The following is a 26,896-nucleotide window of genomic DNA, read 5'->3' as shown; positions in this document are numbered from 1 at the left end:
GGAAGTAGATAACTTGGGTAGCAGAAAGGCAAACTTGGGGAGAGCCGTGCACACATGGGGTGGGCCTGTGCTGTGCTCTCCCTTGCCCTGAATATAATTCCCTTGCTGCTGCTGGTATGAGTGCCCCAGTTGTTTGTAAATAGTTGTCATGCCTGCCTTTCCACCCAGTCTCGATTTAGTTGGGTGATGTGATGCACCCTTAGATTGTGCTTCTGACAGCTTCTCATCAGTCTGCTACAGGCTTTGTGCTTGGCTGTGGCTCTTGGTACTGAAACAAAATGCTGCAGCTGTGATTGCTCAGCAGGCTGTTAAGTACCTTCTCTTGATGGGACTCTTTTTAATAAGCAAAGGCTTTAGCTCTGCAACAGGCTCCCTTTCCTTCTGGTGGACAGCCATGCAGAGTCCCTGTTGTTCCTCTCCTGCACATGGTCTGAGGGCCTGGGTTTCTTCAGTGAGGACCTGCTCATGGTGCCTCCTGCAGCCTATGCTTGTGTCCCTGTCACTGCTGCACAGGAGGTGGATGTGTGACAGTGCTACTTTCTCTGGTAGTTCTCCTCATGCGGTTGGGGAGTGGGTTTTGTGGAGGAGGGCTGGATGGAGCTTGCTGGCCATTGGTATACCCACCTTCCTCTTCCTCCTCATTCCTTTCCAAATGTGTCTTGTACCCCTTCCACGTAAGACAGACTGTTGTAATCAGTGAGACATTGCTCAAATGAAGATGATCAGTATTAATCACTAGCTTTAAGATTGCTCATGCCATCTCATGTGGCGCTTGGAAAAGACATTGGTTAGGTAGATCAGAAAAGACAGAATCCATACTTAACAATAGCAGAGCCTGTTCTGCCTCCTTTGCTTTTCTAGAATGTCAAGTGATTTAATTTTTCCAACCTTGTTTTTTAGGATGGCCAATCCTCTTGGCATCCTTTTAATTCTTAGGGACTGCTGTCAGCCCTCTGAGAGGGAATCATTCTTGGGAGTGCCTTTTTTCTTCTTTTTTTTTTTTCCTTTGATTTTTAAGCTGCGTCTATTGGTAGAGCTCATAAAGCAATTATGTAAATTTAATCAATCTTAAAAATGTAATTAAGGCAACAATATGTAGTTAGATTTATTTTGGAAGTGTCATTAAAAAGTGCTTGCCAGTATGTGTACTATTCCCCTATGACTAGATTTTTAAGTCAGCTGCTATATTCTGTGCCTGGTAGAAAATTTCTGGTCTCCCAGCAGCAGAAAACTCAGAGTTCAGTCTGTGTTGTCTTGCTTCATCTCCCATCTGTCTTTATATTGCTGATTCTTCAAATTGTTTGACTTGCTCCACTCACCTTGCTTAGAAGTCACCTTCTAATAGTAGCGTTCTCACTGCCACATCTTCTCCAGGTTTTTCAGGCTTCTGCTTGGTGTAGGTGTGCAGGGACATTTTTTAGACAAACACATCTCAGACCTGTGACAATAAGTTTTTGTTGTAGGGGAGAGTTAGCTAGTTTTTGGGTTTTTTTCTGAAGAGGATGTTTGTTTGCTTTTCAAAAGGGAAGGAGTATCACAGATTTGAGAACAAGTGAATAGACGAACAAATTCTGTGGTTCTGTCTCCTGGGCAGATACTGGCAATATCTATGTGTGATTTAATGCTCCTTTTGTGTCCTTTTGGATAGTTCTAATGCTGCTGAATATTGTCATTTATGGTGGCAGATATGTTCTCCTTTTTACTCTGTAGTTCCTCATTGCTCTGCTCTGTGGTGTATTGTGTTGACAACTTTCTAAAAAGGATGATGTTTCTTGTCATGTGGTAACCAGAGGGGACCACAATATTGACCAGTATCTGTCAGTTGTTGTGGTTATGGCATTTCTGGGGTAGCCTACAAAGCCATTTTTGTGTTTACCCACAAATGGGAAGACATATTCTATTTCTTCTTTTTTTTTTTTTTTTTCCTAATTCGTCCTGCATAGGTGTGGTCCAGTAACCTAAACTCCTCAAACTGTAAGTCAGAATAAATTTGTGAGAAGACTTTTTCTCTGAACTTTTTTCTCTCCCACCATTAGTTCTTACACTAAGAACCAGTAGAAAGTATATATGGCTTCGTTGTAAGAAATTGTTGTGTGCTTTAGCTGTGCGAGTTTCTAGCCCAATGTGAGAGACATCTAAGCTTGCTGAACAGATTCTGTTGGGAATGTTACGCAGGAAATGAAAATTCTAGCTTTTGTGAACAAAAAATGAGACACTAGGCACCTTGTTATACATCACTAAATAATATGATTGCCTTTTTCAGTACTAAAGGTGCTCTCTTTAGAAGAGTGTTGTTATTAAACGTCCTGTATTTTTGTAATTACCACCTTCTATTATTTTTCTATTCATAAACTAATCAGAGTGGTTAGTGAACTTCCTAGGCTATTGTATTTTCTCATTAATGGATTGGATATGTTCAGAAAGATGGTAAAGTCTCTATAACAAAATTTGCACATAACCAAGCACATGGTAGGGGAATTAGCCTGAGGAGGCTATAATATTAATGTTTTCTTTTGCAAAAGGTGATAGAATTCCTACTCGTAATCATCTTTGGGGTGTTACTGAGCAGAGGCTCTTAAATATTTTTAGTTGGTTTTTTTTTGTGTGCTATATCTTTTTCATTTCTCTTTACAGTTGGCTGCAGAATGGCTTATGAAACATGCTTTCTGTCTTAAAAGCAGTTTCATGTGTTTCATTTTTTTCTTTTTCAACAGCAGCAACAAAATGCCACTAGTATTCTTGTGGTTTTATTAGAGGGGAAGGTTTTGAGTAACAAAGCTGAGGCTGGAATCTTAACTTTGTTGTTGCACATAAGAGCTAAGAAGATCCTGGTCTTTTCTCACCATCCTTTCCATTCCTTTCTGTCACAAAAAAACTGTTTTGCAAATCTTTGTTAAATTAATGCTGTTCTCACATTTTGTCAGCGGATCATTAGACTATAAAAGTCACTTTCTCAAAAATTCCAATCTGTAAGACCATGTATAAGTGGAGATTCCTCTTTATAATGCTCATAAACTGCAACATATACAATAACCAGTGCCAGTATTTCCTCCCCCAAATGATTTGCATTGTATTTGTAGTTCTCCTATTTCTGCTTTGGGTTTTGTATGAGATCACTTACATATGCTTAACTTAGTCATAGTTTTGACTCACTTAGTTTTAACTTATTCTCTTGGTACATTCTAGTGTAAAAGCAGTAAGGAGGCTGTTGTCTGTATGACTTCTTGTTGTTTTAAACTACAAATTTCTCTGTAGTATTTATACTACAAAGAAGTACCTGTATTTAATTTTCTGTTATAGCTATTAACAATTTTTTTAAAAGCATTTTTGATGTGGAAGCTGAACAGAAAAAGAAATCTTTCTTCTTTTCTCATCCTTTGTGGTAAAATGAAAAACAGTAATTATATATCGGGCTGAACTGAAACACTGAACTTGCCCCCATTCAAAGATTACAGATCTGTGGTTATTTAAGAGAAGAAAAATAATTGTATCAGATTAATTTAGAAGAAGTCAGTATTTCACTTAGGAAATGGTGATGAGTCAAAGGTGGTGTCTTGGATATCAGTGCATACTTGGTCTCTGGAAAACAAGTCTGAGACTGAGATGTGTAGTTTGGCCTAATCTTTCCCTTGAAGTAAATATTGAAATAAGGATGTGTCCATTCGGAAAGGGGAATAAGCTGTCATTCTTGTGTTTCTTAATTTTCTTTGGTGGAATTGTAGTTTAATGTGTCTTAACATGTGCTTACCTTGGGCAGTGGCACCAAGAGTCACATCTTCCCCTCGTGCAGGAAGCTGCATCTGATCTGTCCTCATCTGCTCTGCGTCCTTGTAGGCTGGCAGGACCTGCTGGGAGTGATCTTCCACAAAGCAGAGGATGCTCTTCCAGTGAGCAGTGGGGTAACAAGAGTGTCCAGGAGCATCCTGGGGACCATAGGAGGTCATTTGAAGGACCTGGCATTCTAGTAGCTTGGCCAGCATCATCCACAAATTCAGCTTTTTAAGTACTGAATTGGTAACATCCAGCTCCGCCTATACCCTGAGCTGTCTGGTGTTCCAAATCTTGGGTAAAGAGGTTTTGTATAAGGATGAGTACAACTAAAAGGAAGGCCTGTTTCTGAAGTGGAGGTAAATATGAAAGAACTTGATCTTTTTGATGTTAAATCAAAGCACTCTCCCAGGTGTCAAAAGATGACACATTTTAGTAGTTGGTTATCAATAAATTTGGAATAAATTTTGTATCAGAATGACTTCTGATATTGCTAACACATCTTTGAGAATGGAGTGGCTGAAGGCTTTATGCTTGTCCAGTCAGCAAGTGAAATGCTCCCTCTTCTGTTAATGAAAAGAAGAAATGAGGAAATATTTGCTATCATCATCTGCAAGGTTGGCTAGGGAAGGCATGGTTGATGTGCTGCCAGTGAATTCTGGCTGGGCTTTTTTCTTATTACACTGATGTTCTTGTGTATTAAGAAATTAGTTTTAGTGGCCTTAGGATAAAGTCAATAATTACTTTCTCAGAGCTTCCTTCTGTGCTTTTGCAAGGTTGTATTTAGTGTGTGCTACTGTGCTGACTTTGTGATGCCAGGTGGAGATTGTCCCACAGCTGAAAGGCGTGCTGTAGCCCATCTGCATAAAACACAAGGCTTTACAGTTTTTGAATTGTTAATTTGCTGGTTTTGTGGCAGAATAGATTAAAATCTGTCTTTCAGTTACATATGAATATAACTTATGTGCATTTCTGAAACATCTGAAAGTGTAACATTTTAGGAGGTAACACTTGTTCTTTGCTTTTATTGTGTAGTTCAAAAATGGGGATGATTTTTTGTGGGTTTTTTTGTCACTTCTATGCAAATACAAATCAATGTGAGAAATTAATGTACAAGAACTTCAGTGTAATTTTTCCTGGGTGTGGACTTCAGCATAAAAAAGGAAACAGCAAATTTCCTTTTTTGGAAGAACATGCTGTACATACCAGCTATAGGTTGTTAAAAACATGTAATAAAATCAATAAACAGCAGCAAACTTTTTTTCTATGTATGTGTTATCTCTCTCCACTACACATCTTGTTTACATAACTTTTCAAAAGCTAGACTAAAATGTTACACAGACGTGTTAGAGATATCTCCTTTCAGTGAAAACTCAACTTCAGCTTTAAGGAGTAACTATACTGTGTAAGATTGCTGCCAGCATTTTTGCTGTTGCCAGCTGCCTGGTTTGGATAGTAATAAAAGAGTTTGCACACATACTGCCTCTTTTTGGTGCATAATTCACAATGCAGTTTCACTTTCTAAATGAAAAATATCTGTATTTAAAATGATTAACATTTGCTTGTAGCTGGAAGCAATTCTAATGCTGTGTTGTTGCAGAGTTTAAAAAAAAATCTCACTCATTAGTGATAACTCAAAACTCTGCAGCAGACAATTGGTTTTCAAATTTATCTGAATTTCCTGTTTTGTAAAACGTTCCAAAGTGGCTTTTGAGCCATGAATTCAACTAAAATTGTGTTTAATTTTCATAGGAATATGGTTCTGCAGCAATTTATACCAGCGCTAGGTCTCAACCGTCCCTCCTGCCTGTACCTGTGCAGTTTTGCCATCCTGCTTGCATCAGCTGTGGAAGTTATAGGGCTGTACATTGAGTTATTTCAATAACTATTCTGGCTGAAAAATAGCTTGGCCAAAAATTAATTTTCAGCTAGGTCAGTTGTTGCTGCTGGGAGATCACATGCATTGCCAGGGGAGGAAGGGGAAAACGTGCAACTCATAGAGAGAGCGTGTGCCACTGTGGCAGTCCAGAGATAAGTTGGCATAAACTGCTGTGGCACCTCACAGCATCTGCTCGTGCCTGCTTCAGCGATCTTCTGACTTGAGTAATCCATCTTAACTTGCTAGATCAGGTGGGAAATCACTCAGCAAGGTGTTATTGCTCAGCTTGTTCCACTGGCTCAGCTAAGAGGCAAAACTATCGTCCGTAGTTGGCACCAGAGAGATAAAGGGTGCAAAGTGGGGAATTTTAGGGTCTGGAGAAGTTGAGCTGTCTCCTGGGTTCCCTGGTAGCAAACTGGTAGATGTACTTGGCTACTACGAGAAACCTCATCTTTTATTATCTTTTGCAGTGCTTTTAAAGCAGCTTGTGGACTCCAGGCTTAAAATTCTGCTCTGGAAAGCAGCAGAAGTATGTATGAATAGGCAGATTGTTCAGGCCAGGACTGCTTTTTATGAAGTGATGAGTCTGGGTGGTTTTGGTTTTGATTTTTTTATTAAAAAGTCTTTTAAGGTTGAAGTTTTATTTTTTCCTGAGATTGATGAGCTTTTTGCAAGCGCTCAAATTTGCGTCAAAATCTGGATAAAGTCTACTGTTTGTGCTTCTGCCCAGCCAGTTTTCACTGCTGTTGAATTAATAATCATCGTTAGTTATGTACAGAAAAATATATAACACATGTATGAAAAATTAAATATATATAGAATTAAATGCAAAATCTCATAGATACAGATTTATAAGGCTGTATTTAGTTCTGTGGGATAACCAGTTTTTTATTGTTTCCACATGATCATTTTTATGGACACTTACCTGGCGTTAAAAGAATGTTGAGGATGAGAGTTGTTTCAGTACAAGACTCATTCTAAATTATGTTTGAATAGTGAACCTTTTAAAAAACTTGATGGTAAATATTTGAATATTGTCTGTAAATATTATTTTATGCACTTGCTTCAAATTCTGAACAAAAATATGAACAAACAACAACAAACCTAAAATCCTTCAGTATTTTGTTCTTTGCGGCTGTTAATTTTTTTGGCCAGCTAATTTATTCTCATAACCTGTAAAAATAAAATCAGAGTAGTTCCCCAAACTGGCTGGCTGTGTTGCAGAGCATTTATAAACAATTCATCCAAGATCAGCTTAGGATGGTTGGCCTGTGACAGCCTGAATTTGGGCTGGTTTAGCAGCAGAGAGCCCAGTGTAATTTTGAAGGGCAGTCAGTCTGACAGCCACCTGCCCGTTCTTAGAAACTGTTTCCTCAGCTCTTCTCTGTCCATGTAGATGTCTGGTTTTCCCTGAGGCTTACAGAAAGTGGCATTTGACACAGAGGGGAAAGGGATGGCCTGAGCTCCAAGTGGAGCTGGCTTGGGATAGACGTGGGGAGGTCCCTGAGTGGTAGCGCAGGGTCGGAGGTTGCTGTTGGGGAGATGCTGCAGCACTGCTGATTCTTTCAGCTGCAGTTTGCTTTCATCTGGGTTTTGGCTGCTGAAACTGTACCCTGAGTGTTAATGATAGCTCCTGGTGGGTGAAGTCTGCCATGTAACGACACACGAGTTTCCGCTGAGTTTTCTCTTTGTGGTGTGCCAGCTGCTGGCTTCCTGCAGTACCTACAGCAATAGCTAGCAACGCATTTGAAATTGTTTTTTCTTAAAGAAATAGATGAGTGAGACACTGCATTTACTGAAATTCTCTATCTTTTTACTAAGAACATACTTGCCTCTGTTCTGCTTTTCCTTTAACAGAAAAGCTTGGATTAAAGTAAGTTTAGCCAGATGTTGTGACAGTCATGGAGGCAGTACGACCTCGGAAGCATCAGTTACAGTCAGCTGTGTAAGAGCTATATTTATATGCTTAACTAAACTTCTCGTTTCCCCATGTGGATAAATGTCAGGTTTAAGTTGCACAAAATTAAATAGTGTCTTTATGGGAGTAGTAAGTGGTGAAGAGTATGCAGGAATTTAATACTACCACATGGAACAGACCCCCATGTTTTCTACTAGAATGGCTTAAATCATTATGTGGCATTCTTGATTGTAATCTGTCTCTGATGGAAATGCTGAACGTAGCCAAGAAGTCTTGTAGGCTGGAAAAAACTATGTAAACAAGTTAAGTATCCCGTTTGCACTTTCTCCCACCATAAAATGGTGTTATATTTAGACTAGAGAAGAAATTAGGTTATGGCAAAAACAACTCATGGTTCTAAAAGCATTTGAAAGGTACTGAAACAACAGATTTTTAAAATTCTGTTGTAATCACAGTTGTGTGAAGAGATGCAACTGTGATAGAAAAATCCTGAAATATTTGTTGCAGAAAAATGCCTGCTGATAACAGCAAGATTGAGTACAGTGATACTTCTTACAAATTTCTGGAGACAACGTGCTTTGAGTCAGTAAAGTTGTGATGAACTATTGGCGGCTTATGTTTTAAAGAGTATGGAAAAGGGATATTTTTGACAGTGGCAGTTTTAATGGGAAAAAATGACATATATTTGTTATTGGCACATGTCCACATTGTATATTTATCCTTAAAGCGGAAACTTTCTAGTTGTGCATGTATAGAGGTGCTGTAGGTGTAGCAAACACTTTCAACCACAGTGTCAGTAGCAATGGGCTTGGTGTGTTTTAGTGGTTTAGGCTTGGAGAGGTGCTGCCTTTGCAGGGTGCTTGCACACCAGCATAAGCAGCACAGGACATTGTTATGTCCTTTCCTAAAATTCAAAGAGCTTCATTGTATCCTTGTATGAATCCTCGGGTTCTGTGGGCGGGATGCAACGACATGGGCTTTCATAGGCACAACAGTTGGAGAAGTGTAGAGCAAGATTTAGTTGCAGACTGGATTGTCAGAGAGGTAAATGTTATAGCTTAAACTAGGTATAAGCCGTAGGTTATCAACACATAAAGCACATTGCTGATGTTTTAATGAGGTGTAGCTGCAAGTCTGAGTGCTCTGATGGAGAGCATGCAGAGTTGTATTTCTCTCCTAATTTAGCGTTGAACTTTAAGCACCTGCTTGTTAATCTAGTTTTCCAAAATACACCTGTCAGATTTCATGCTGTAAATTGCAGTTCATGCATAATTGCCTGGTAAAAATATTTAAATAAAAATATTTAAATAAAAATATCTCTCTTTTCGTGAGAAAGAATACCTGACCTGTTAATCTAGTTTTCCAAAATACACCTGTCAGATTTCATGCTGTAAATTGCAGTTCATGCATAACTTCCTGGTAAAAATATTTAAATAAAAAGAAACATTTTCGTGAGAAAGAATGCCTGACTTGACTCTTGAACAGTTTCATATATGTGGTCATCATGCACAGGTGCTTGTTCTTGTGAGCTGTGTTGAAGTAGTACCTGTCTTTCAAGCACTGAGATGCTTTCCAGAGTAACTCCTGAACTGTGGGATCTTGGCTTTAAATTCTGATTCAGCAGGTCAAGAAAGTGTTATACAAATCATCTCTTCATGTGCATACAAACCAAGCCAGGGACAAGGATGGTTAATACAGCAAAGCAGTGTTCTTAAATTAGTAATGATTTGTGGTGTGCTAGTACTGTGAAGATCCAGTCATGAGTTACAAGCTGTCTGTGAATGGCAGTGTGTACACACACAGCGTGAAAAAAGGTCCTTCCTTCAGAGGTGGTGCTGACTAACCAATGTTAATCCTGTCTGCACTACAGTCCTCTCCAAAAAGCCTGAGAGCAAAGGAAAGAGATCAAGGTTGCTCTTGGGGTTTGCTGACTAGAAAGATGAAGGCTCTTTGTCAGTAGCTGCATCTTCAAGTTGCCTCTGTGCATCTTTTTCCCGTTCTTTTAACTTCTGTCACCATTGTCAGCTTGAAATTCTGACGTGTGCATTCTGAAATAGAGATATTTAATGAAAAGGAAATCATGGTGTGATTCTTGGGACTGTCCTGTGCAGGGCCAGGAGTTGGACTTCAGTGATCCTTGTGTGTCCTTTCCATCTCAGAATATTCTACGAATAAATTGAGTGGGTTTTACTAGTAGTAGTCTTCTTTACAATTTGCTATGGCACTCATGTTTCTTGTGAGTATTACTTAGGTGTAATTGCAAACTCCAATTGCAGGAGTTTGTCTTTAAGAGAAATTGTCAATAGATTTTGCTAGGGAAAACACAAAAATACGAATGAAACACATGCAGAAATACAGTGAAATCAGGCATGGTATGTAATTTGCCCTGCTGTTATAGGTTTGCTATGTTCCATAAAAGTCTACATTCTGTAGGTTTTCCTGGCTTTCCAGAAGTTCCCTGGCTGCCTTTGATTCCTTGTATTGAGTTCACTTTTAACCTAAGTCCCTAGAGAAGTCCATATGGTTTGGATTGGTCAGGTGGGCAGGTAGAGAGGGATTTCAGCCCAGCATGCACAGGTCAGAGTCGTCACCCATGACACAGGAGATTTGCAGTTGGGGCTCTCTTATGTGTCTGAGTGTGAACATACATCTGTTTCCTTTCAGTTTCCTTCAGGGTAGAGCATTTGGTGAGAAAGAAATAAAGTTTGTACTCCAGACTATGAACCCAAGTCTCTGTTTTTTCTCATAGACAATATGCTGTAAATCTGTAAATATTACAGGGAACAGTAACTGGAACCCCACTCATACCTTTTTATCTAGCTCCTGCTATATGAGCCCTTCAGTAGGCAATCTAGAGACAAAACTATCAGTTTTTCTGTCTCTGCTTTTGTTCTGCGTAGCAGAACAAAGTTTAATTGAAGCTCATACTAGTATATCCTGTAGGATGATAGAGCATTCCCAGGAAATGGGAATGCAAACCCTTTGGGGCTGAGGAGGGACTGGAGCCCATTTACCTTACTTCCTGTGTATGCCACAGTACTGTGAAATATCTGGGATGCATTACCACCTTCTGTCATGTCCCAACTGGATCTACTGCATTTTATCTTTCTCATTGTGCAGTGATGTCAGATACCAGAAAACTTTATTATCTGCAGTTGTTCTGAAAATGCTGCCTGTATTTTTTCTGGTTATAGATGAAATTTATGTCTTCCATCAAGAAAAATCTTCCCCACCACAATTCCCTGCAGCCAGGCACCTAACTTGGGCAGATTTGTTTCCATTCCATCATTCAAATCAAAACTAAAAGATACTTTGCATAAAAATACCCAGTTGCTTTTCATTCCATTATTTAGAACTGTCAAAAAGTTGAGAGCTTGTGTGAAACCCACAAAATAAACATGAGCAAATTCTATGTAAAAGCAATAGTATGGTCAAACCATGTGAGTGCTTGTGAAGTTAGTGGTTCAGTCTTGAAGCAGCTGTGTCCTGTATAAACTAACAAACACCCCATACTCTGGGGACACAAGATGATACCATGAACAGCCTTCCAGCTCTGTTCTCATGAGCTGTGGCCTCAGCCTGCTCATACTTGTACATGAACATTTTCATTTATTCTGCTGAAGAGGCCATGTGTTGTAGGTGCCCATGCTGGGATTTCAGCAAAAGACACAAGGGTATTTTAGAACCTAACACCTACGGATTTTTCCCACTGCATTCAGTCCTTTTTGGTGAATTTTAAGCTACTTGATTTCGTGGGAAATTTTTTAGATCTGTGTGAATAAACTGTGGGTAGTAATGTAGTGTAACTCAGTCTTAGCAGTTGCGTTACTCTTCATGTTTGTCTGCCTTACTGGGCACGGGAGCGCGGCACAGGAGTTTCGGTGTCAAACTTGTACAATTGTGATATCTTTTCTCATTGTTTGGGCATGCAGAAATGTGTATTCTCATCTCTTTTTGGACTCCCAACCCTGCAGGGGAATCTTCTGATCTAGCAGTGGCATACACTAATTGTGGCAGGTGACCTTACAGAACCATAAGGGAATGGAGGAGCCGGTCTCCCTAACCTAGAGCAGAAAATCAGTTTTCTGTAGATTTTAACTCTCTTGTAATTGAAAGTTAATTCTTAACTAGTTTATTCTATATTATTTAAATATCTAGTGCCCTGCTAAAACAGTGTTTATGGAAGCGATTCTCATGAGTATTTGGAGATTTGTTTTATTCCATTAACTTAGAAATAGCCAAAAGCAGTTAAGTTCAGTGTGAAATACTGTTGATTCTTTTATGCTGTAACATCACAGTAGCTGAAGTGGGTATGCCTTAAAGTTTTCTCAGGAAACATTTTGAGTAAGCAGTCTTGATGTGCTGAACTTTTTGTGTAAAAGATATTTCAGTGCTAAAGAATTTTTTATTTTGCACTTCAGTCTGTGATAACATCCCATTCTTTCCATATTACTGCAAGCAGTTCAAAACCTGCTGCGTTCATGTCTGTAAAGTTACCAGGGGCAAAAGGAACACTGTGGTCTTGAGCCATGGTGTTAGGCTGGTTAGATAGGCTGTTGAAGGAAGGTTTACTTCTAGCATTCCCATTTGGATTGGTGTGTTCCAAAGCCCTGCTCTGGGAACTGCACTTCTGTTGTCCGTCTTGACTTTTCCCATCAAATTCACTTTCCCTACATGCTCTGCTACTTCATCCCTCACAGTGCAAGGTCAGGAGCTGGGCCTCTGTGAAGGGCAACCATCACAAGGCTGGTCTGCATCCAGGGAACAAATAGTTTTGCTGGCTGAGTTTAGGGTTGGGTTCTTTGATTAAAATTGCTGGCAATTCAAGCACCAGTGTTTATCCCAAATCTCTGCTTGTTTAATGAAGAATGCATCACGTAGTTTCTTAATGGTGGTCCTGGAATTTACTGTGTGGTGTATTCTGACTATATTTCAGTATCACAGTTACACTGATTAAGTAAGATAGTAGTGAAGGTCATAAATGAAGAATTACCAATTTAAGATTTGTGGGTAAATCTATACCACAGGCTTGAAAGCTTTCATCAAAAGTAACTCCTTAGTGTAAAACTTTTTTTTTTTTTTGTACTGGTGCCTTAGTAATATGCTTCTCTCAGAACAGCAAGATACCATTTTAGTGCTTTCTTTTATAGTGCATTGCTTCTTTACAGTGAATAGTTGTACAAGCAGATATGTTTAGAGTTGTTTCATGTGCAGGCAACTTGGGGATTGTAATTAATGACATCAGTTGTGGGAGTTCTGCTGTCAAGAGTATTTGCAGGTCATTGCTAGAGGTTTGTAGTTTCTGTGTAATTGCTGTCCCGTGTCACTAAGGTTGTTTGGTTCTTCAGTCCCTTCTTTTTCCCCCCACTTTTTTTTCAGAAATATCAATGAGATTCATTCTGCCAGTCAGTAAGATCCACACTGAAAAGCATGGCCCTCAGCTCATGCTAGGAAACCTTCTGGAGCGAGGGAAGAAGGAACTGTTTTAGCAGGGCAGCCATCGAGTTCTGAAACAGGCATCTCCAGAGACTATTTCATTCTGCTTATTTTAGAAACGTGTCTCTTCCTGCTCCTTTTTGAACCAGAGCCTTCATGCCTGGGGGTGGGGGCTTGGCTGTGTGACCAGTGCAGTCCAGCACACAGCCACAGCCTCTGGCTGAGCAGCAGGAGCTTTTGCTTCCCCGCCCCCTCCAAGTTCTCTTTTTCTCCATCCTAATCTCACCACATCTCCCACACCCAGATAAGTGATTTTGTGGCCAGGTGGAGGAAACAAGACGCTTTCTTTGTTGGATTAGTTTTAGACAGATATTTTCTTGTTCCAGCCCTCCCGGTGGCCACAGTAATACTGGCATTGATCAAAAAAGAAAGCAGTAAGAGTAATCAGCCAGGAGGTTGACTGACAAGAGGGAATAATCAGCAAGGAGGATGGGGCAGCTCTCTTCAGTGACTTTCCATCCTTGCACTACATGAAAGTGTCTGTAAATGTAACATTAGCTCCAGGAGGAATCAATTCCATGCAGCATTTCTGAACCAAGATTTAAACCCATGAAAATACAGCTCATGCTAAGAGGTGTCAGGCTGAGGAAAGCACGAATGCGACTCCAGAAGTGTGAGTTGTGTATTAATTGCTAGGTTTATAAGTGCAATTAGAGTGGTGTGTGGGGGTATGAGTCAGTTGGCTGTCTGGATACTGCTCTAAAAAGGTGCTGTCTGCACAACAGCTCAGCTCTTACTGCACACTGAAATGTTTCCCCCGTGGTCTGGTTGCATGTTTCAGTGGAAACCTTTGCAGTGAGGCACAGTTCAGAATGCAGTAGGGCAGATGCCATGGAGTGTTTTCCTTGCTTGCCATCAGCTTGGTGGATTCTGCATTACTGGGTGAGATGAGCAGCTGAGCTGAGGGGAATAATACTGCAGGAACCCAGCACATTGTTGATATTGCCTTAATAACTGTATAATCTGTGGCCTGTGGCAGTGCTGAGCTGGAGAGTGATGAGAGGAGAGCAGCACAACCATTAGTATTTAATTTCAAAGGAATAAATGTATAACTCTTACCTTTCTTCCTTGATCCTATTTGCCCAGTTAAGTTTTTTCAGGGATGCTATTGCCATTCTAATAAATAAACTTAAAAAGGCTTCAGTAAGGTGGAGTAGTTAATTTCTCCACAGCTTGATGTTTAGCAGAATGTGAAGGTTCTAAATACTTAATTTAAAATTCTATGGAGAAATAGTCCTTCCTTCTTTCTGTTGTCACTTAATGAGTCTCTCATTTCAAATTAAAAGCTCCATCAAATTTCCATCAAAGCTGATTTTATAAATAAAAAATTTTCTTCAAGCATTACAGTTTGTCAAGACAGTAAAAAAAAAACAGCTTGAAAAGCATTGAATCTAAACATTTAAGGTTGTGTCCGTGTTTGTTTTCCTAAAATATTTAACAAAAATAGAGTATGGTTCACAATTGTGCAGAAATAATTTTAAAATCAGTTTTTCAACAGCACACCATTTGCAGCCTTTTAAAAAGGATCCAAGTGGTGATACAGTATTAAAGAGATTTCAGTCTCTTGGCTTTGAGTTGCTTTTTTTCAGGGAGGAAAAAAAACACCTTTTCAAGGATTCTGGAATCTTTTTCAAGGCTTTAGAAAGTGGAGAACAAGTATAATAGAAAATAGTTAACTGTTAATTGTAACAATTGGGGTTTTTTTCAGTTGCACTCATCTCTGGTTGAATACTGACACGACATTTAGTTGTAGCTCCACCAAGGGTTTCCAAAGGCTTCCTTTGGCCAGCTCGTGTACTCAGGGTTATTTGTTTGGGTTTATTCCTTCGATGGAAAAATGTGCAGGAGGGCAGTTCCCGCTGCTGACTGGGGGCTTGCAGGGGAGTGCATTCCACGCTGCAGCGGCCGGCAGGAGGGTGGGAGGACAGGGATGTGCACGGCTTCACTTGCATGGGACAGCAGTCGGAGCTGAGTCCGGCGCAGCAGATCTGTGCTCGCGTTTCCCCAGCTCTCAGCAGCTGGAAAAGCTGTTAAGCTGTGGAGGCAGAGGAAGCCACGCCGCTGCGGAGAGGCATTGGCGCAGCCATATATGGGAAAGGACATTTTCCTTGTTAGCTTCACCGGCGCTCTGCGCCCAGAGCCGCATTCATCATGCGGATGCGTTTCCACTGGAACGTTTCTCTTCCAAACGGTCTTAATCATAGCTTTAGCACTGTGTCACATCTCTGCTGACTTATTTATATAGTCTGTGTGGACTTGTGTGCATCCACTCTTAGTCTGCCCTAAAAAGGTGAACTGTTTATAATTTTCTCGTCCAGGCTGACAGAAAAGATGGTGCTCACCTGGTGCCAGCAGCTTGGCTTTTTTCTTACTGAAAAGCCCACCCCATTCTGAGCAGTACTGAAAGCAAAACTGCTTCTTGAGTAATAAATATCATTTCACTTGAGAGAAGCAAGATTTGCTGTACACAACGTACCTACCATAAAATTAGGAAAGAAGAACCCAAAAATTGAGCAACCTGGTAAGGACTTGCTGTCCAGACCGCTGGTCTAGTAGGTGAGCTCCTATCCTTGTCTTTCCAAGCCGTGGTTCAATTCCTTCATCTGTCTTCCACCTGCTCACATTCCTTGGGTCACTGTTCCCATCTGAGCAGGGTTTGTGGTTGCATAGGTTGAATTTAGGTGATTGCTTATAAAGGGACTTAATGAAAGTGTTCTGGAAGAGAGTTTTTGTGAATGAAGGACTGGTCACTTGCAGCAGTGTGCAGAGAGAAATTCAAGTTGCATATATGCAGAAAGTAGTGTTCAAAAGCTGAGTAAGGTATAATTCACAGTTCAATTTTTTCCTCCTTTTTTGGCCAGTAATTTCTTTTGTGCTTAAGCATAACATCTGTCAAAGTAATTCAACAGCATATTCTCTTAATTCTGCTGTGTCTAAACTCCACTGCCTGTCCTTTCACCATAGCATCCACTGAAAAGTGAGCCAAAATGATTTATCAGAAAAATATGAGCCATGTAATACTGTTGTTAGATACAATTTGCTAGCAAAGGGTTGGCTTCTGTTTGAAACTTTCCCCATCAGATTTTGGAGTGGCCATCCCCCTTCTCTGGTAGGTCTGGCTGGATGTGCAAAGTAACAACTGTGTCTCAGTGTGCAGAAACCAAAGCTTAACTGCTGGACTAATTTGAGCATTGCTTACTTTGTTGCTAATTTATACCAAAAAGAGTACATCTTCTAGAAAAATGACATCTTCAGTTTAGGAGATTATGCCAAATTCTCTTTTCCTTGGCTATACCGCAAGATGTTTTTTAGAACAAAAAGTTATTAAGAGTACTTTTGTTTCCAGGATGACTGGAGAGGCTTTAATTAGCAACATTTTAGGGTGTTCAAGAAAACTGGCTGTTATCATCTAAGTTCTGAGAACTCTTATAGTGAAGAGAAATAGAATTTAAAATAGTATCAAAATTTAAAAGGCAACTGACCCTGGTTGACTACCTGCTATTAAGGTAGGAAACAATTTAGAAAAATTTAGCCTTTCATTAATACTTACAGCACTGAACAATTTTTCTTTTTCTTTTGTATGGGTGGTATCCGTTAATTTTCTGTTGTCTAAAGAAGAAAAAACGGGTGGAGTTCATGTCAGAGATGCTTTATGGTGCATATTTTGAGATGAAATTTCTAGTTTGTTGTATAAAGTAAAATGCCCTTTGAAGATTACGAAGAAAATGTTTTGTAAAGGGCCTTGGTGTTTATCTTGAAACAGAGATGTGAGTATCGAAGCTTTGTTTCCGTCCTGTATTGCTGTGGTAGCTTTATTTAGAAGTCTCTCTCTGATAACATTCAGAGCATACATATTTTTTATAAGGTGTTAAAAAATCGGTCTTGGTTCTTCCTCCCAAGTCAACAATGTTTCTGAATTTCTCATAGCTTGCTGGTTTACCTAGCAGAAGAACATTACAAAATAATTTTAAAAGCTACCCTGTTTGATGTCTTCTAAATACAGAGTAGCCCACAAACATGGTTTGTATTAGGGCAAAACTTTCCAGCTAAGATAATTAGATTTGCATTTGTTCCATGTTCCTTGTCTCCTCTGAAACACTGTTATATGTCCACAGCTTTGTGAAATTATCTTTTTTGCGCTTACTCATTGAAGTAAATCATCCAGTTTGCTTTCTGTTTTGTCTTCCAGACTAATTTCAAATGGCTCACGTGTGCTGGCGTCCTCTGTTGCTTGCTATGGAATGGATTTGCCCAGCAAGGTAAGGCACTTGATTGCACCGCAGTAGTTAATTGCTGCTTTAAAGCTGTATCTGTTCAGCAGTTATTTATGTGGGTAGGCACATCCTCACTAGACAAATGCTAATGGCAGTAGGTCAGTCATATCTCATGTTAATAACCTGTAGTTGGAGCTTAGTTTACAAAACCACAGTGAACCAAAGTGAAATGCTGTTGTTGTAAAACACCTTTTTATAACTGAAGTGACAGATTTGCGTTCCTCGCTAGGTGGAAGCGACTGCATAAAAGCAAATGCAAAGTCATGTGGGGAATGTATACAAGCAGGACCAAACTGTGGCTGGTGTAAAAAAACAGTAAGTGTTGCAAAAATCTTTTTATGGTCTGATTTTTTCCCTTGGTTTCAAACTTTAGTAAATACCTGTATAGAAATGTCTGTTTTCATTAATAGTAATTTCCTGTAGTTCTTCAATTCGATACTTATTTGTACTTTAAAAATCAAATACTGTGATTTTTCTGATTTGAGTATAAACATTTTTCACAATGTGTTTACTTCTCCTTTTCTAAGTGCATACAGACCCTATAAGCTGTCTCACAGTTGTTTAAAATTACTCTAATGTGCAATCTGTCTGAGTATGCTTAATTATAGTCTTCCAGTGACATTAGAGTTAAAGCAGATGTAGGTGGAGTAGGGAAAGAGATTGAAGGGGATTTTTCTTCTAAAAGAAAGATTTTCAGACTTTAGTTTCCTGTTGGTAGACCTGTGGAGTAGGAGATAGGTTTGTGTGGGTGGGTAGTTTGTTTCATTATGAAATGAAAAGGGTATGTTAAGAAAAATTAAGTTTAGGAAACTGCAAAATATAAGATATAACCACTGTATGCTGACATATCTTCTTCAGATTAGAAACAGAAGAAAATATTTTCTATAGCTCTTCTTAGGTTTGTTATTGAAACTGAGAAATTTTCCTTTTTCTTGCTAGGAGATGATAATTTATTTTTGTTTCTATGTATTGCCTACTTACTATTCCCCAAACTAGCTTATAAACTTGCAATATTTAATTAAACTGACTGATTTTATAATTTCACCTTGAGCCATCAGATTTCCTGTAGGTCTGTGTCACCAAAAACTGACGAGCTTTAGTATACATTTATTTATATGCATATTTTAGGGGAGGGGGCAAAATCAGACTTGCCAAGTTTCTCAATTACAAGCCTTATTTATTTATACTTGAGGTTAGAGCTTTTCTGAGGTTTGATGTAATGATAATTTGTTGTTCAGAACGAAGTTAAGGGTTGGATTTTCTTATGGGTGTTACTTTCAGATTGAATTTCCCCAAAATAAACAGTTATCTGTCTTTGCCCTGCTCTGTCAGCATATAGCTATTACTTTGTTGTGGAGTACCAAGGTACATTTATATATTTTAATTAAAAAGGAAAGAATGTTAAAAGCAGGCTGTATGAATAGGTTCACATTATTGGTAACTATGAGAAAATGAAAGATTTTTCTACTAGCAGTCACTTTTAGAGTAGCCATTTTAAACAGATGTCCCACTTCTGATGGAGATGGCATTGGGCTTTATTTTTTTTCCCTCTTGCATCTTGTACACAGATAAGTATAAGTAGATGCAAACTCCTGGAGTAAATAGTAGTCATTGAATATATGTAGCATCATTTAATATATTTCAGAACTGTGTGTTTTATTACTGAACTTTGGAAAAAAAATAGATGTGATCATTGTAGAAAGAGCAGTTGTGGGTAGAATATAACAACTTGCACACAGCTGTAATTGTGATTCTCTTTTGCTGTGTTTTCTAGGACTTTTTGCAAGAAGGAGAGCCAACATCTGCCCGGTGTGATGACTTGGCAGCCCTGAAGAGTAAAGGCTGCCCTGTGGAGGATATAGAGAATCCCAGAGGCAGCAAACAGGTGCTCGAAAATAGAGAAGTAACAAATCGTAAGAAAGGTGCTGCAGAGAAGCTGAAACCAGAAGCCATTACCCAGATCCAGCCACAGAAATTATCACTGCATCTAAGAGTCGGTAAGGACAGTTTCGTTCCAGTTTTGGGATGATTCTCTGCCACCACCACGTCTGCATTTTTTGATTTGCATGTGTAACCATTTTGTTACAGAAATTACTATTTTTCAGATAACGAGAGTGATAGCAGAGCCATTCAGTTCAGCTCTAGGTATTTACGTACTCCAAATACTGTTTAATTCTTGAGAGAGATTAGATATTATCACTTGTTCTATTTTCCCAATAGAACCTGGGAGAAAATTTATACAACATGGAATGTTAGATATATCAGAAAGGTAAAATTGTTTTGTTTTCAGTATTTTGTAGTTGATTTTCTACAGCATGCCTGTAGGATGGAAGTAGAGGAGTCAGCAAAAACTTCAAGTTACTAGAGCATTTCCTTTTGCTTGAAGTACTGCTGTTGCCTGAAGTCTGCATGTCTGAACAAAGTGGTTTTGTAGTTATGCAGCACAATTTTTGGATTGCTATGTAAAATACCTTCCAGATCTAAAGATGTGGTCACAGAACCACAGTAATGAAAACACAAAGTAGTTGTGTACCATTTCTAGCCCCTGAAGAGAACTTTTATCTAGTTCAAATGAGGGGGGCGGGGAGGAACAGGGCGAGTGGCTCACTTGAGCACAATGGAGATTGTCCTCAGGGAGAGTTCCTAGGTACTGTAGACACATTAAACAGCTGCTTTGTATTTTCCTGGAAGAAGAGCTTGTGCTTGGGGTGCTTGGTGGTAGTTGCAGTAATAATTGGAAGGTGATGTGAAGCAGGCTCAGCATGATGCAGAGAGAAGAGTATTGAAAATTATTTTGCAATTTTGGTATGGCTCCTATCTATTTCTAATGTGAACCTTTTTGCTTCAAACCAAATTATTGTTCCTCTGTTGACACAGAAGTTTCTTCATCAGAACATAGCAGGGACCTGGGCAGCCAGAATCTAATAACCCAAAAGATGTTTGTAAGCACTTCTATTTGTATTAGTTCTCTGAGGGACTGAGAACTGCAGAGAGAGATACTTGCTTTCTGTGCAGGCTTTTCTAAATAATAGCTAAGGAAAATCTAAACAGATTTTTGTGCTGGATTTTTTGTGGTGTGGCTTTTTTTCTCTTTTGTTTTGTTGTTCAGGGGTTTTTTGGTGAAAACCATATTACATAGCTGTGTGATCCATATGCTGTTCAACTTGCCCATTTAATGTTTTTCTCACTTCACTAATTTTGCTGATGTTTAGCAAATGTTTCCTAATTTTTAAGCAAACTTAAGTAGCAGCAATACTACCATTTAAGTTCAATGACCGAGGGGAGTGGGGAAATCGTATTGATTTAATTCCTTGTGTCGTATAAAGTAGGCAAAAGAATACAGTTCCAGTTTCTGGAAAAGGGGATGTGTGGGATGTGTGTGTAATCCTTCTGTACTGTCTTTCAGCACCAGAGTGAGACTACATTTTTCTGTAGGTAAAATGCAGGGTCTGGCTTACAATCACAACAAACACTAACTTGTTCTCTCACTGCCATTTCTGTGTTCTGAGCTTGGTAGATGCAAAGTAACTTGCAATATTCCATCCAGAACTAATTTTTCTTTTATAAACCTGTTAAAACAATGTGGTTTTTTAACTTTTGAGACTTATTGAAGTAATCTTGGATGAAAATAGATGTTGAAAATTTGTGCTATGATGTCTTAGGAACCTTCTTAAAATGATTGCAAGTATGAAGATTTGAAATTGCAGCAACTACAAGAAGCTTGGGTTTTGCCATGCTAGTATTTCTGTAGGGAGATAAAGTCCCTCAAAAATAGAAAGTTGAACATTTGAAAGAAACACTTGCTGACTTTTTTTTTTCAATCATAATTTGATGTTAAGCATTACAGTCAAAAGGAGAAAAAATTACTCACATGTAATCAAAACCTTCAAAAGGATTTACAAGCCTTTCCTTAGAAAGGCATTTTTCTTGCCAGTGCAGTTATGGAATTTTTCATGGTTTCTGTTTGTTGTTTAATCTCTGAAACAGGGGAACCCCAGACATTTTCATTAAAATTCAAGAGAGCTGAAGACTACCCCATTGACCTTTATTATCTTATGGACCTCTCCTATTCTATGAAAGATGATTTAGAGAATGTGAAAAGTCTCGGAACGGCTCTGATGTTAGAGATGGAAAAAATAACTTCAGACTTTCGGATTGGTAAGAAAGATTTGCCTATTCTAAAAATACAATAATTTTCTTCCAAGTTTCCTTCCTGATGCTTTTCACATGATTGTATATGAAGTGTATTTTTTTTTTCAGTTTAGCAGTATTATGGCAGATGTTCTAATACAAAGGCAGCATAAAAGTATTTGGCATTGGTGGAGAAGGTGGGACATAAACAAGTACAAGAGCTATTTCTGGTGCTCAGCTATAATGCATTTGCATTCTGTTGTGTGATAATAGAAATGAGACTTCCATCCAACTTACGGGGATTTTATTGTTCTTGTCTTAGGCTTTGGTTCTTTTGTGGAGAAAACTGTGATGCCTTATATAAGTACAACACCAGCCAAACTCAGAAATCCTTGTACAGGGGACCAGAACTGCACAAGTCCATTTAGCTATAAAAATGTGCTCAGCCTTACCAGTGAAGGAAACAAATTCAATGAACTTGTAGGCAAACAGCACATTTCTGGGAACTTAGATTCTCCTGAAGGTGGATTTGATGCAATAATGCAGGTTGCAGTTTGTGGGGTAAGTGTGTATTTTTTTTTTTAACTGTTCTATTAGATGAAATTGTTTGAATGCAGTCTTAGTGTTTTATGGTGGCTGGCATTTGAATATCTCACCTCCTGTGAGCAAAACAGGGTAGATGAGGAAGAATTCAGTGAGTCAATGAAACTGGAAAATGTGAAGTTGCCAAACAGAAGTTGTGATCACACAGCATGTAGAGACAAACCTTTTAAAGTTTGCTGTAGAGGAAGAGTTGGGTTCTGCTTAAAAGTGTATGAGATCCTGAATAAGCAATTAGTCTCATTATTTGAAAGGTCTGTAAGCTTTTTGTGTTTGTGGTTGCAGAAATTTGGTGTGTTGTGACTTCTACTAATTTCTCAGAAAGTAGATGGAAAGCTGGTTTCTTGTTTATTTTTAAAGGCCTAAGGATTCTTTGTTTTTTGTCATTTTTTCAGACATTTCTATGCACCTGCACAAAATGGACTCCCAAAAGCAATACCCAAGTTTATTGCTTTGTTTCCGTATTATTTTTGCTGTTGGTCAATGAATTTAAGACTTCCTGAAATAAATGCTTTGGAGTCTTGACTTAAAAGTGCAGTGTTTATCATAAGCCTTTTAGGTTTGTTTTTTTGGTAGTAACTTAGTATTTGACATTTGTACATGGTCTTCTTTCATTAAATTAGCTAGGGCTTCAGCTCCATGGATAAATTTCAAAAATAGGAATGGGCAGTTTACATAATGAAGCAGTTGTGCAGTTGTGAGCCAGGATGCTCATTTGCCAGTCCTCTGGCAAGCAGGGAGCACTAGGCTGGCAAAGCCTGATGATTGCTGAGAGTCTAATGCTGGGCAGTTCAGTACTGCAGCAGTGCTGCACACCAGCGTCCTGGGGCTGCCTGTCGTGGCATGGGAGTGGAACTGACACTGAAGAGCCTGATTTCTAAACCTGTCACTCTTCAGATACTCCAATGAGAACTGAACAGGATCTATCTCAAAAAGAATCTTTTTTGCCTTTGATGAAAAATCTGCAGCAGATGTTTTGGAGCAGGCATTTAATGAAACACAGGTGTTTCCAAGGTTTACATGAATTAACGTTTTCCAGGGTGACACTTTTTGCATTGTGACTTCTCCTAAGTCTCGACCTTTCCATGCATTTCTCTCTCAAGTGTTGGTTCCCCAATGCTTTGAAATAAATTGGTACAAAATACCAAAAATATGTTTGTGTTTTTCCCAAGGAACAAATTGGCTGGAGGAATGTTACAAGACTGTTAGTGTTTTCCACGGATGCTGGATTCCACTTTGCAGGAGATGGTAAACTTGGTGGAATTGTTCTGCCAAATGATGGGAAATGTCATCTGGAAAATAATGTGTACACAATGAGCCACTATTACGTAAGTCTTTATATCATCTTTTAGGGAAATGAATATTTTATGATGCTTAGGCTCAAAAGAACTCATTGGATCATCTGGTGTCATTTCAGACCACTATGTATTAGAAAATGTATCTGTTTACGTCAAGTGACTTTTGTTAAACTAAAGCAAATGTACAAGAATTAATCTAGTCTTAATTGGAAAATTTCAAGAAATGGCAACTTTCATGCTATGATTATGTGTTGCTGGATTTTGCCTTTTTGATGAGTAGTAGTCCTGTATGCCACAGTGAATAACAGAATAGTCCGAGTTGGAAGGGATGCACAAGGGTGACAGAGTCCAGCTCCTAAGCTGCACTTGTATGTCCACTAGAAAACTGTGGTGGTTGTTTCATTGTCATTTCACCAGTCTTCATGTTCAGAATAATTTACTAGTGAAAAATACTGTAAAATATCTGCTTGAATTGTTTTTTAAGACTGAAATCTTACGATGCAAAGTTTATGGTAAGAGTATGGTTAACATTGCCTTTGTGGTTTACTGGAAGGGAGATCTGACAAAAAATGCAAAGAGAAAGAAATACCAGATGGGGTAACCACAATAAGCTTCACCAAGTTTTATGTGTTCATATATTCCTAACTGTGAATGAAAATAGTACAATAAAAACCTAAAATTAATTCAATTTTATTTTATCATTTCTTTGTGAAACAATGCAAAAAGTAGTGGTTTTGAGGGACTGAAGATAATTTTCTGAGGACATTGAGATTAAGGATTTAAGCTTTTGTATGGCATGGAGTGTGATAATGTCCATGTGAAGAAACACCTATCTTCATGAGGCATATGTGAAATCTTACCAATGTCTGGTTTCAGAGGTTGTTTTGCTTTAGAACTGTGACATGAGCTGGAGTTCTGTCTATGTTTCTAAAGATGATTTGTATTTATGATGTTGGAGTCAGTGAGTATTTTCTAGCAAAATGTCTTAAATTTGAATTTAATTTTATGCTTGACTTTTTTAGGATTATCCCTCTATTGCTCATCTGGTACAGAAACTTAGTGAGAACAATATTCAGACAATCTTTGCTGTTACTGAAGAGTTTCAGGCAGTCTATAAGGTAAAGAAATTACTCTAAAGTCATTAAAATTGACTTATTTGAAATTAAAGTAATTGTGGAAGTAACTGATCATGGAAGTAATATTTTACTACCCACATACTTTATCATTAAGCTTTTTTTATTTCTTCAAATCAAAACTGACTCTCTGTGTAATTTCCAGTGAGAATGTGCCCCTTCTTGATACTCTTTATAGGTATGAGTGAGTGGAGAGCACATTTGCAGTTCTAGTTTTTGTGAACGTTTTTACATCAAAATAGCTGAGGGGGGTGTGGACACTGAATCAGGGGACACACTTATGAAAGAACATATTTTGCCTCTTTTGTTCTATTTATATATCCTATGTTTAAAATTAACGAAACTGCTGGATGTGATTGTGCAATAGGAAATGACTGTGTGAAGGACATGCATATTTTTCCTTCTTTTAACCTGTTTTTTTGGTTTTGGGGTTCTTTTTAAAACTGTATTCAATTTTTTTGTTGGAAAATTGTGCCTGCCTATTTTTAATGTATTCTAAGTATGGTTGAAGAGAGATTGTGGTCTACTTGTACAAGAGAAGGGCTTAGTATTCTCTTACAAATGCAGTGTTTGTGCCAGTAAGGCTGTGTATAACCTCAAAAATTGTGTTCATCACTGGCAACACAGCTTTATTTTCAGAAGTACTTGACTAGTTCATCCACTAACACATTATATCACCATTTGTACTGCAAATTATACTCTGTTTGCTAGTAAACTATACTTCTCCTTCTTTTTTGTCAATATTGAAAGGAACTGAAAAATCTGATACCAAAATCAGCAGTGGGAACATTGTCTTCAAATTCCAGCAATGTGATTCAGCTGATCATTGATGCATACAATGTAAGTTCAGATTTTATGCATTAATTTTTCTTTCTCATAAGTTTTTCAAGCAGAAGACTCCAAGGTGGATTACTTAGCGTTCTACACTACAAATACACTCCATTGCTGTAAAAACAGACTGAACATTAAGCCTCTATGGCAGTAAGAGGTTAGATGAGTAAAAAGATACACTCTTAAAGTCATTTAAAATGGCATTACAAGGAAAACTTACAATCCACGTTTTCCCTTTTAAAAAATAAAATTCACAACCAAAACCCACACTGTTTCTTCAGCTTCTTTACTTTTACCTTCTTTCCAAGTGTTAGCAAAAAAAGGCTATTTTGCTGGGTTTGGCCCCACAATATTTTCTTCATTGCTGCTTTGTGTGTAAATGAGCCTCACTTCTCCTTTGGAGTACATGGGGTAAATGAGTGCCTCCAACATCAGTGGAAACCTGTCCTGACCTTGTAACAAGTTCAGACATGGGAAGGAGTCACCACCGAGTGACTTTGGGCAGCCCTGGGCTGGTGTTTCTCAGCACATTGGAACTTAAATAATTCCAGTGTGCCTCTGGGGTTGGTGCTTAGACTGGGCATAGTTGTATAATGTCTGTTCTTCAACAGAACACTTCTGCAACTCAGTTTGAAGTTAGGTGATAACTGTTGTTTCAGTCCCTTTCTTCAGAGGTTATCCTGGAAAATACTAAGCTACCAAAAGGAGTGACAATCAGTTACAAGTCTTTCTGCAAGAATGGAGTGAATGACACACAAGAAGATGGAAGGAAGTGTTCTAACATTTCAATTGGAGATGAGGTAACTCAGAGTATATGTGCTGCTGCTGCAATACAAAATGCACTTAAAATGTCCAACACAGCATTTCTTTTTAATAGTACAGACAATACTCCTTGTAGTAACATGACACTCCATTTTTATTTTTTTTTTTTGCAGGTTAGATTTGAGATTAATATAACAGCTAATGAATGTCCAAAGAAAGAACAAAATGAAACAATTAAAATTAAACCACTGGGATTCACGGAAGAAGTTGAAATTAATCTCCAGTTCATCTGTGAGTGTCAGTGTCAAAGTGAAGGAGAACCTAACAGTCCAGCCTGCCATGCAGGAAATGGAACATTTGAATGTGGTGCGTGCAGGTAAATAAATAGATGTTTTCTTTATTTTTATAAAGAGAAATAGGAGCAAGATCTTTGTTTCCTTAATTAGGGTTTACTAATTTTTTTTTGTTAAAGAACAAGTATTTCTGTTACAGGCCTGTTTCTTTTAGGATACTCTGAAATACTGCCATATCTCTGCAAATAATCCATATGCCTAAATGCTGATCATTAGATCAGCATTATTGTATGAGTCAGAATTCAAATTTGGCCTTGAGTCAGTACTTTAAAGGATATAGATCAGTTTTTGGTGTTCCTTTTTAAATCAAGAGAACAGATTTTCCCATCTGTGTGTAGAAAAACTTCTTATCCTTGGTGTCACTGTCACTGGTGTCCACTTGGTTTCACGTGGGTGAGAACAGGCCTGTGGATAAGCACAGCCTTTTGTTTTTGTAAATGCAGCACTTTCCCA

At 38.5% G+C, this 26,896-nt stretch overlaps 1 protein-coding gene across 2 annotated transcripts in view; it reads left to right on the top strand.

Moving 5' to 3' along the window:
- ITGB1 (integrin subunit beta 1) overlaps positions 1–26,896 on the top strand; it is a 43,431-nt gene that overhangs the window by 2,402 nt on the left and 14,133 nt on the right. For both annotated transcript variants that reach the window (XM_041408439.1, XM_041408438.1), the window contains exons 2-11: positions 17,251–17,320; positions 17,565–17,650; positions 19,110–19,332; positions 21,323–21,493; positions 21,789–22,027; positions 23,239–23,394; positions 24,387–24,482; positions 25,248–25,337; positions 25,988–26,128; positions 26,264–26,466. In XM_041408439.1, coding sequence (XP_041264373.1) covers positions 17,251–17,320; positions 17,565–17,650; positions 19,110–19,332; positions 21,323–21,493; positions 21,789–22,027; positions 23,239–23,394; positions 24,387–24,482; positions 25,248–25,337; positions 25,988–26,128; positions 26,264–26,466 — 1,475 coding nt within the window. The remainder of the gene's footprint in view (positions 1–17,250; positions 17,321–17,564; positions 17,651–19,109; positions 19,333–21,322; positions 21,494–21,788; positions 22,028–23,238; positions 23,395–24,386; positions 24,483–25,247; positions 25,338–25,987; positions 26,129–26,263; positions 26,467–26,896) is intronic.

The sequence above is a fragment of the Onychostruthus taczanowskii genome, unplaced genomic scaffold (genome assembly GCF_017590055.1).
Source record: "Onychostruthus taczanowskii isolate IOZ18803 unplaced genomic scaffold, ASM1759005v1 scaffold3, whole genome shotgun sequence".
NCBI classification, from domain to species: Eukaryota; Metazoa; Chordata; class Aves; order Passeriformes; family Passeridae; genus Onychostruthus; species Onychostruthus taczanowskii.
Note: the sequence above shows the minus strand (reverse complement) of the source record. Positions and strands in the feature narration are given on the sequence as shown.